The sequence below is a fragment of the Emys orbicularis genome, chromosome 4, assembly GCF_028017835.1.
Source record: "Emys orbicularis isolate rEmyOrb1 chromosome 4, rEmyOrb1.hap1, whole genome shotgun sequence".
Lineage (NCBI taxonomy): Eukaryota > Metazoa > Chordata > Testudines > Emydidae > Emys > Emys orbicularis.
Window position 1 is genome coordinate 126,392,327 of NC_088686.1, and position 9,503 is coordinate 126,401,829.

Genomic DNA, 9,503 nt, shown 5'->3' on the forward strand with positions numbered 1-9,503 from the left:
AACTCACCAGCCCTGCAAGAAGGACTGAGGCAAGCAGCAGGGAGCCCAGCTAGCTTGGCTACAGTAAGAGGCACTTGGGGAATGGAATAGCCTGCCTCCCACTCCTGGCCCAGCCTCTGCAAGGTGCAGGAGGGAAAGGATCCTGCCTGCAGGTCCCGTCCCCCCCAAACTGGCTGGGGGTGTTGTTCTGCCCAGGGAGAGGGGGGAGCTGAGCTTCCCCTCCAGCCCCAGCAGCAGCTCTGCACGCAGCAGACTTGTTATAAAAGCTTTATTTACAGGGCCATGTCTATTCACAGTGGCTTGGAAGCAGCAGCCCTGCCCTGTCTTCCTGCCCTGCTCCAGCAGAGGTGATGGGGTTGTAAAGTCCAGCTTCTCCACGCAGGCTCCTTGCTTTTTGGGGGGGAGGGGGCTTGGAGCCAGGCTGCAGAAGGTGATCTCTCAGGACTCTCCCTCGCTGTCCTCGACCAGCACATCCTGGCTGGGCCCTGGATGGGTCCCAGCCTGAGACTGGGTCAGCACCGACCCAAAGAACAAGGAACGGAACTGAAAGAAATGCAGCAGGATGTGGGAGGAGGGGGGGGGGGGGGGAGAACTCCCCAGCTTCTCCTTCCACCCACATGGTCCCATTCCCCCCAGGCTTCAATACAGCCCCTGCCATCCACACAACTCCCCTCCACAAAACAGCCCTGACACGCGCGCGCCCCCCCCCCCAAGTCACCACCACATACCTTTTTCTGTGGGGGTGTCCCTGGCACAGCCCCCTCCAGGTCGCTCTCCATGGTGCTGCTCTCTGACTCCAGGGCAGCGCCCGGATGGGGGCATCTCTGGGGAAAGGTGGGGCTGGAGGGCAGCCCTGGCCCCTCCTCACATGTGGTCTCCATGGCAATCATGTAGGAATCAATGTCATCACCCATGAAGTCATCATCAAGGGTAGCCGTGGGAAAGGCACTGTGGAAAGAAGGGAGCAGGGCTGGGGCCAGAGTCAAACCCTGCCTCTGGAGATAGGGTCCTTACCCCTCCCCGCTGTGGCCAGCCCAGTATCTCAGCTCTCCCACCCTTAGGCTTCCCCACAGAAGCTGCTGCTGCCTGAGTCTGCAGACAGCCTGCAACAGCAGCCCTACGAGGAAGGTGGCAGCCAGCCAGTCCAATGGGGCTGTTCACTCTGAACTCTGACAACTGTGAGTGCCACTGTCGAACTCTCAGGGCTCTGCTTACCCATTGGCTGGCCGGGCCTGCAAGGTTGTGGAGCGGACTTGTGAGCTGCTGTTGGGGTCTGACAGGGTGGCTAGAACCAGGTGCACTTCCAGCAGGGGGTCCGACAGAGTGAAGATAGCCGGCCTGCAGGGATATCACAGGAGAATGAGACAGATGGGGAGGGGAGGTCCAGGACTCTACAGGGACAGCACAGGGTGTGTACAGAGAGAGAGTGAGTTGCAGCAGAGGGCTGGGGAGTCCACATGGGACCCCAACCAATCCAGAGGGTCAGAGACAGGGCCAGGGAGTGAGAGTGGCAATGAGCACGTGATCTCATCTGGGGAGAGCCAGCTCAGGGCACTGAGGTAGAGGGAGCATCCCCACCCCACAAGGGACTGGCCTGGACATACCTGCCAGGGGAGTCGAAGTGGATGTTGAGGGGCAGGTTGGAGGACTCGGCGAAGCTCAGGAGACCCTAGGGACAGACAGACAGGGTCAGTGAGGCAGCCCCACCCTCTGGGGCTAGAGCAGAAGAGCTGGGGGGGGGGGGGGGGGTTGGCTCTGCTCGCTCACCCGGAACTCCTTGAGGCAGAAGGTGACATGGGACTGCTGCTGCACCTGGACGTCCTGGAACTCGTCCTCGGAGAGGCACAGCTCGGTCACCATTGTCCTGCTCGGCTCTGGAGACAGAGAGGGAGCTCAGCATCAACTCCCCGGTGTCCCCACACTGCCAAGACCCCCCCCCCCCCCCCCCCCGGACCCACTGGCCACTCTCTATAAACTGCTGCCAAAACCTCCCACCCCAGAGATGCCAGCCAGCCCAGACCCCAGGGCTTGTGGAGTGGGACATGGGGCCCTTCCCCTCTAGGGGATGCCAGCTTCAATCTAGCCCCCTGGCAGGGGGACTGGGCCATGCTGTGTCTCTTTTGGATGAGGCCCATGGAAGGCGGAGCTGGCTCACCTGTCTCCTCATCCAGGTAATTGCGGAAGCTCACCTTCCCAGCAGGGCTGACCCCCAGCGTCACCTCGGCCAGCGTCACCGGGAAATGGACCACAGCGTCCACCAGCACCCTGCCACCAGAGGTGAGCGAGCTGTGAGCCCCACCCTACAGACACAGCTGCATCCTCCCACCCCCTCCGTGCCGACCTAGCGCCCCAGAGAGCCAGCTGTGCCCCCCGATCCTCCCACCCTTCCATGCCAACCTAGCGCCCCAGAGAGCCAGCTGTGCCCCCCAATCCTTCCACCCCTTCCGTGCCAACCTAGCGCCCCAGAGAGCCAGTTGTAGCCCCTGATCCTCCTACCCCCTCCGTGCCAACCTAGCACCCCAGAGAGCCAGCTGTGCCCCCCGATCCTCCCACCCTTCCATGCCGACCTAGCACCCCAGAGAGCCAGCTGTGCCCCCTGATCCTCCCACCTCCTGTGCCAACCTAGCACCCCAGAGAGACAGCTTCTGCCCCACTGATCTTCCCACCCCCTCCATGTCAAATTAATACCCAAGGGAGCCAGCATATAACCTCAATCCCTCTGCGCTTCCCTCATCTATACCTGTGGTTCTCAACCAAGGGTCTACAGCACCCCAGGGGGCCACAAACTGGTTTCAGGGATCTGTGGGGCCCTGCAACTGAAGCCTGGAACCCCAGGTCCCTTTCCCCCACGGGGTTGAAGCCAGAAGCGAAGCTGCAGGACTGAAGCCTGGCGCGCCAAGCCCCGGCACCCCATGAGGCAGAAACCCCCAGTCCCACAGGGCTAAAGCCCCGAATCCCTCCCCCTGCCCAGTGGCTGAAGCCCAGAGTCCCAAGGTCCCCCACGCACTGCAGGTGAAGCCCCTGAGCCCCAGCCCCACAGGGCTAATGTCCCTCCCACCCAGAAGAAGCCCCTGCTCCGGCAGCTGAAGCCTGGAGGCCTCCCCACTGGGCCTGGAGTTTTTATAGCATGCGGGGAGGCCTCAGAAAGAAAAAGGCTGAGAACTCCTCAGCTATACTTCATGCTTTGCTTCCTCTCCCCCCACTCGGCAAAGCCCACTCACCGGGCAGGGGCGCGCAGCATGTTGGCGCACAGCTCCTTGTCGAAAACAGCCTGTAGCAATTCGCACTCTTGGAATGACAGGTTGTGGGTCTTGGTGACTCCTGCCAAGGGCATCAGGACAGCAGCTCAGGGCCAGGGCCACCTTTGCCCCCGCATCAGGAGCATCACCAGCCCAGGACCCACCCCTGCAGATCCTCCCCAGTACACCTCACCAGCCTTGCCCTATGTTCAATAGGGAACCAGGCTGGGGGCCTGACCCTTGGAAACTGCCTCCCACCCCCAAAGCTTCACTCACCCCTCGGCCCCACCCACCTGCATGCCCCCTTCCGCTTCCCAGTACCATTCACTGCAGGGTCCCCTTTGCCCACCTGGCTCCCAGCTCTGCCCCAGCCCTCCATCCCAACTCACTCCATCCAGGCCCCCTGCTACCTTCGCTGGACCCCTGAGGTGCCCCCTGCCATTGGAGGGCTCCCTAATCTCCCTCCCCCACGCCGCTAATGGGGCTCCCTGGATGCCCTTTCTTGCCTCAGCAGGGCCACCCAGATCCCCGCCTCCCGCCCCACTAGGGGGCTTCCCAGCAGCAGTGCACTCACCGTACTTGCAGTGCAGCTGCACGACCAGCCGGCTGGCCCGGGGGTTCAGGGAAATCAGACACTTCTCCACCATCTTCTCTAGGGAGGGCAGTGAGCGGAACACGCCCAGGAAGGACTGGGGGGGCACAGACACCACCTTGTCACCACCTGCACCTCCCGCCACACAGCTGGGGAAATGGCTCCCAGCTCCCCTGCTGTAACCATGAGACACCTATTCCCCTCCCAGAGCCAGGGAGGGAACCCAGGAGTCCTGCAGATTCACACCAAGATTCTTTCCCATGGAACAGGGTGGTCCCAAGCCCTGATCCCTTTTGATCCCTCCCTCTCCCCCCCGCTCCGCCACACCTTGTGCCAGCTACACTCACTGTCCAGGGCAAAGAAAGCCACAAGCTCCTGCCCCCTGCAGGGGAGCCCCTGGGACACAGGGACTGGGCACACAGGCTGCTAGGAGACAGCACAGACCAGGGGTGCAGCCAGGGACACAGCCCTGAGCCCAACTCTCCCCCCCCCCCCTTCCCCCTCTGCCCCACACCATAGAGCCATGGCCCTCTGCTGGGCTTCCCATATCCCAGATATCCCTGGGCCATCCCTCTGAGGCCCACCCTTGACGCCCCAGCACAGCAACCTCACCTTCATGAGGACCTTGCAGCGGAAAGTCTCCCCATCAGGGTCCGGGCTCCCCTCCTCGTAAAGCTGGAAGAAGAGCGGGGCGAACAGGAAGCAGGTGTAGGCTGAGCGGGAAGAGTTCACAGCACGCAGGGAGAGCTGTGGAGAGGAGAGCCAGCCCCGTCACCGACCAGCCCCCCGCGGGAGAGCTAGCCCCGTCACGGGCCAGCCCCCCCCCCCCATCTCCCCACGGGAGAGCCAGCCCCGTCACGGGCCAGTCCCCCCCTCTCCCCACGGAGAGCCAGCCCCGTCACCAACCAGGGGGTGACCCAACTTGCTCCTCTTGGAGCTCAGTGATAACTCCGAAACCCTGATTGCCCCCCCCGCCGCTGACAACCCCCTTCAGTTCTCCCCTTCCCCTCAGATCAGAAGGGTGCCCCCCACCAGTTAAAACAACGCCCCCCCCTTACCCCATCCTCTGTGGGCTCTACGTAGAGCTCGTCTCCGATGCGGGACAGAGAGTGCACGGCCTTCCCTAGGACTGGGGGGAAGGAGAGAGACAGTGACCCAGGGCCAGACCCATCCCACCCCCACTCCCCTCAACTCCTGCTCTCTGAGGCAGGAAAAACAGCCATTTGGAGCCAGCGCCCCCTAGAGGCAAAAGGTCCCATGACCCATTCCCCACCCTGCTGAGCCCAGTCCCTCTGCCCTGGGGCCAGATGGGAGTCAATGACCCTTAGGGGGAAAGGCCTCACGTCCTGTTCCCCACTCCCATGCCCAGCTGGTAGCCCTGCACGCACCTTTGATATTGCCCCCGGTAACAAGGCACCTCATGGCCACAGAGTGATGCAGCTGGGCTCTCCTCACTCTGGGTGTGTGTGTGTGTGTGTGTGTGTGTGTGTGTGTGTGTGTGTGTGTGTGTGTGTGTGTGTGTGTGTGTGTGTGTGTGTGTGTGTGTGTGTGTGTGTGTGTGTGTCAAACCCCAACCCTGGTCAGAGCACCGTGAACCCCGAGATAATCCAGCCCTGTGGTGGGGAGAGTCTGTGCCTCCGGTGCTGCACTGGGTCCTCTGCCAGGGGCTAATCAGTACAACATGCTGGGAAGAAATGGGAGAAAGACCACACCCTAAATAATCAACTCAACACATCTCCAACTCCTTTCCCCTGAGGATCCCAAGCACTTCCCCTGTATGCACAGGGATCCCTCACCCAGCACTAACATGCAGCCACTGCTGGGGTGGGACTGGGCAGCTGTTGAACAGACACATAGGAGTGCTTAGCAGGAAGTGAAGGAGAAACCCTGTCAGACTGAAGCTCCAAGAAGAATCAAGGGAAGTAGATTCACTTTCTTAGTCCCCTGCTGGAGCTCCTAATCTTGCCCCTGAACTGGCCATACTGAACTGGGATGCCTGCAGTTGGGATGGGAGACAGGTGATGAGGGTCCCAGCCCACCCCTCTTTGTTAGCATGGAGCCTGCAGCCCTACTGTCAGTTTCTGCTACTCTCCATCTGTATCCCCATCCAAACCACTCGGCAGGGCCTATTGATCCTGCCAGCACGAGGGCAGCCCCCCGGCCAAGGAAACAGAAGCTGAAAGGGCAGATGCTGTTGTCAGTGCAGGTGTGCCGCTGCACGGGCATCAACAGACTCTGCAGCGCCCAGTCCTTCCCACCACACACTGCCCCCCCTTGGTACCTGTCCCTGCCCCCCACACTGTCCTATCCCGCTCCTACATGCTGCTCCTCTGCCCCGCCCACCCCACCTCCAGCACCCTGTCCTGCCCACCCACATACCACCAGACCTCCTCACCATCTCCAACACCCTGCCTTCTCCCACCTCACCTCCAGCACCCTTTCCTGTCACACCCCCACACCATCCCATCTCCCATATCCCATGCTGCTCCCCTCCCTACCCATCCGGTCCCCATACCAAACACTATCCATCTGCACTCAGTCATACCCCACCCCTCCCCGCCCCGCATCACGCCATTCCCCTGCCTTCACCCTGCCCTGCCAAATCCTATCCCAAGCCACCCCATGCATGGGACATCATGCCTGCCCTCCCCACCTCTCTTAGCCCCGTCCATCCATCGTAGCCCCGCCTCATCACACCTGTCCCCGGGGAGCGCTGCCCGTCCCTGCTCGGTGCTGCCCGGTCCCCAGCACAGAGCGGGGCGTCCCAGCCCCCCACTCGCCAGGCGGCTCCCGAACACGGGGCGCCGGGGCTGCTAGAGAGACAGCGCCTCTTCCTGATGGTCTCGCCCAGCACCCCCGCCACTCACCCCCAATGGCCGCGCCCGGCTCCACTCCTTACCCTGCTTCTGGGGCAACCCACCTCCCCCCCGGCTGTCTTCCCATTGGCCGAGCCCGGCCTCGGCCCCGCCTCTTAGCCCGTCCTATTGGCTCACGGGTCATGTGGAGGGGGAATTCTTCTCTTCACGTGACAAAGTCTCCAGAGAGGAGTCGCGCTGGCCAGGTTAGCGAGCACGTGAGCTCCTTGGGCGGAGCCTTGTTCTGTCTGTCCCCCGTCACCCAGGCCGCTTCGTCGGGTGGGCTCGTCCCCTCCTGCCATTGGAGGAGCCGAATGACGCTGATTGGCTGGGACGGCAGAGGGACAGAACTATCAGACAATGGGGCCTCGAATGTAGGCGGTAGAGTGCCGGGGACTGCCCGGAGCCTCATAGAATATCAGGGTTGGAAGGGACCTCAGGAGGTCATCTAGTCCAACCCCTGCTTAAAGCAGGACCAATCCCTAACCTAGGCTCCCTCCCCTACTCCCCAGAGTGCCCCTCAGAACCCCCTCCCCCAGCTCAGGTCCAGTCCTGCCCCTCCCACTCCGAAGCCCGGAAACACACCCCACTAGGCTCAGGCTCCTTTCCGTGCCCCATCTCAGAGATATCCTACCCCCTGAGGCCTAGGCTGTCTCTCTGGTCTCCACTCAAACACACACCTTCCCCCCACCCCCAGAGTCTCCTCCCCTGAGCCCCAACTCTTTCCCTCCCCCGGGCTGCCATTATTCTCCTCTTGGAGACTTTTGGCTCAGGTTCCCTCCCCAGGTCCCAAACTTGCTACCCCAGGTTTGCTGGAAGCTGTGGTCTTCATGGGCAACCACAGTCTGCCTCTTTGTGGCACATGATCCAGGTGGCAGCTCATCTGGCATCTCATCTGGGCACAAGCTGCTCGTGCAGAGGATGAGGACAAGAAGCAAAGGGGCCAGGAGGAGCCTTTGCAAGGGCTTTCCTAGCCCCTTCCCAGCTTGGGATCTTCTGTCAGGGGCTGAAGCTCCATCCTTGTGCCCCAGCTGAGCAGGACCTCGCAGCCTCCCAATCACAGCACAGGGGAACGATGACTCACTGCGCAGCTCTGTTCTGGTGAGTGACTGTCAAACCGACCTTGTGGGGCCCTGTACTCATCATCTCAATGATACAAATGCCTCAAACTCCCCAGGAGCTGGGAGCCATGCTAAGGCCTTCCCTGCCTTGTAGCATCACCAGCAAGAATGATTCGGCAGGCTATATCCTGACTTCTGTGCAGTCCCCACCCAAACTGTCCTGTGACGTTTGGGTCACACCCTCAGGTGAGCAATGTGCAGCCACATTCCCCTCCCCCTCCTCACCTTTTAGTCCTGCCCACACAGCCCTAACCCCATTGCCTTAATTAGATTGCCCAAATGTAACCAAGAGCACTTGGCTCATCTAACCGTCCTACTGGTGATGTATGAGCCAGACTAGCCTCTGGTTCCCTCTCCTGCCACTGGGCTGAATCTATGGGGCTAACAGGAAGTTTTGTTTCCCTGAGAAACGGGAGCTCTGACTGTTACCTCCAACGGGCGTTCTGTGCAGCACAAAGAGACTGTTATGCCAGAGGTACTTCTTGCTGCTAACTGCAACTGGTAATGGAGCTGACCTCTGTCCCCTCCTTTCTGTGATGCCAGGCTTCTGGGGCCCTGGTAGTCCCATACCCCCTCTCAGCAGCTCTACGTGAAGGTTCCTTTTAGCTGAGCAGCCCCTCAGGTTTCAGCGTTTCCAGACTCTGGGAGTGCTTCTGTAGGGTTGGGAGATTGACTCCTGGATGGTGGAGATGTCTAGTTTGCTATATTAGAGTTTTGCCTTGCTGTCCATCACTGTCGTCGTATCTGAGCACCTTTCACACAAAAGATCAATAGCAATAAGGAAGTCCCCAGTGACAGGTAGCCTAAGTAGGGAGTTAGGTAGCGGGCAGGCCCCATTGGTACCCTCACAGGTGGGGACATCAAAGCAGGCATTCCATAACAGATCAGTGGATTCCCTATGCTTCTGGAACCCATCCTGGCCCCCTGTGTAGCAGCAAAGATATGGGAATTACACACCTTGAGGGACTGGCCCACGGTTTGAGGGGGCTAAAGAGATGGGAACTAATGATGTTGGGTAAAGGGCCATGGTGTAGAGAGTCTGTACAGAAAGGAAAAATAAATAAAATGCTCCAAAAATAATGGGCAGCAAGCCCAGGATCACGTGTTCCTGGGAGGGAGCCTTGAGGGAGTCCAAGGGATCTAGTTTGATAGGGAATTCTAACAAAAAAATACCTGATGTGGGACCTGTCTGTTGTCAGGCTTGGTAACTGCAACAGTCCCTCATTACTATCCTCCTAGCATCCATCATGTTCACTTGTTGTGTTGGCTTTTAATAATGATTGGAGCTCTTTGGAGTAGGGACCATCCTTTATTCTGTGTTTGTGATGTCTGTGCATTCTCATGAAATGGAGCCCTGATCCTGATTTAAGCAAGAGAACCACAGGGTTAACCCCCTCCAGAGCCAGAGGAGAGATGCTGAGATTATCTTAATTTAAGACAACCTAGCGGCCTTATGCTTAATACTACTTCGCTTGCAATAAATCCCACAGCCCCTTGAGGCATAAACATGTGTCTGAGGCATTGCCCCTCCTTTCTCTCCCATCTCCTTTCCTTTCTTTTCCCCATCTCTCTCTGGTTAATATGTTTAGGGTGTGTTGCTTAGTTTGGGGTGGAGGGGGGGGGGAATGGAGGGGATGACAGGTTGAGGTGAGAACCCCGAAGTCCAGAGCCCTCTCTGAATCCCCTAGAACAGGTA

The 9,503-nt window shown here is 59.8% G+C and overlaps 1 protein-coding gene across 1 annotated transcript; it reads right to left on the bottom strand.

Annotated features, from left to right (window-relative positions):
- Positions 1-276: 276 nt before the first annotated feature.
- On the bottom strand, positions 277-5,289 carry RAD9A (RAD9 checkpoint clamp component A). The gene is made up of 11 exons (XM_065403900.1): positions 5,220-5,289; positions 4,890-4,960; positions 4,444-4,578; positions 3,814-3,928; positions 3,222-3,321; positions 2,156-2,265; positions 1,768-1,874; positions 1,605-1,669; positions 1,216-1,338; positions 729-948; positions 277-543 (listed from the first exon to the last, which is right to left on the bottom strand). The coding sequence occupies exons 1-11, from the start codon at positions 5,251-5,253 to the stop codon at positions 439-441; spliced, it is 1,185 nt and encodes a 394-aa protein (XP_065259972.1). The 5' UTR covers positions 5,254-5,289; the 3' UTR covers positions 277-438.
- Positions 5,290-9,503: the final 4,214 nt, after the last annotated feature.

Bases quoted from the DNA above. Each gene is read 5' to 3' on its own strand.
- RAD9A (XM_065403900.1), bottom strand. From the start codon at position 5,253: ATGAGGTGCCTTGTTACCGGGGGCAATATCAAAG. The intron at 4,579-4,889 runs GTAAGGGGGGGG...TCCTCTCCACAG, and splicing joins TAGAGCCCACAGAGGATGGG to CTCTCCCTGCGTGCTGTGAA. The intron at 1,670-1,767 runs GTGAGCGAGCAG...GTCTGTCCCTAG, and splicing joins TCTGCCTCAAGGAGTTCCGG to GGTCTCCTGAGCTTCGCCGA.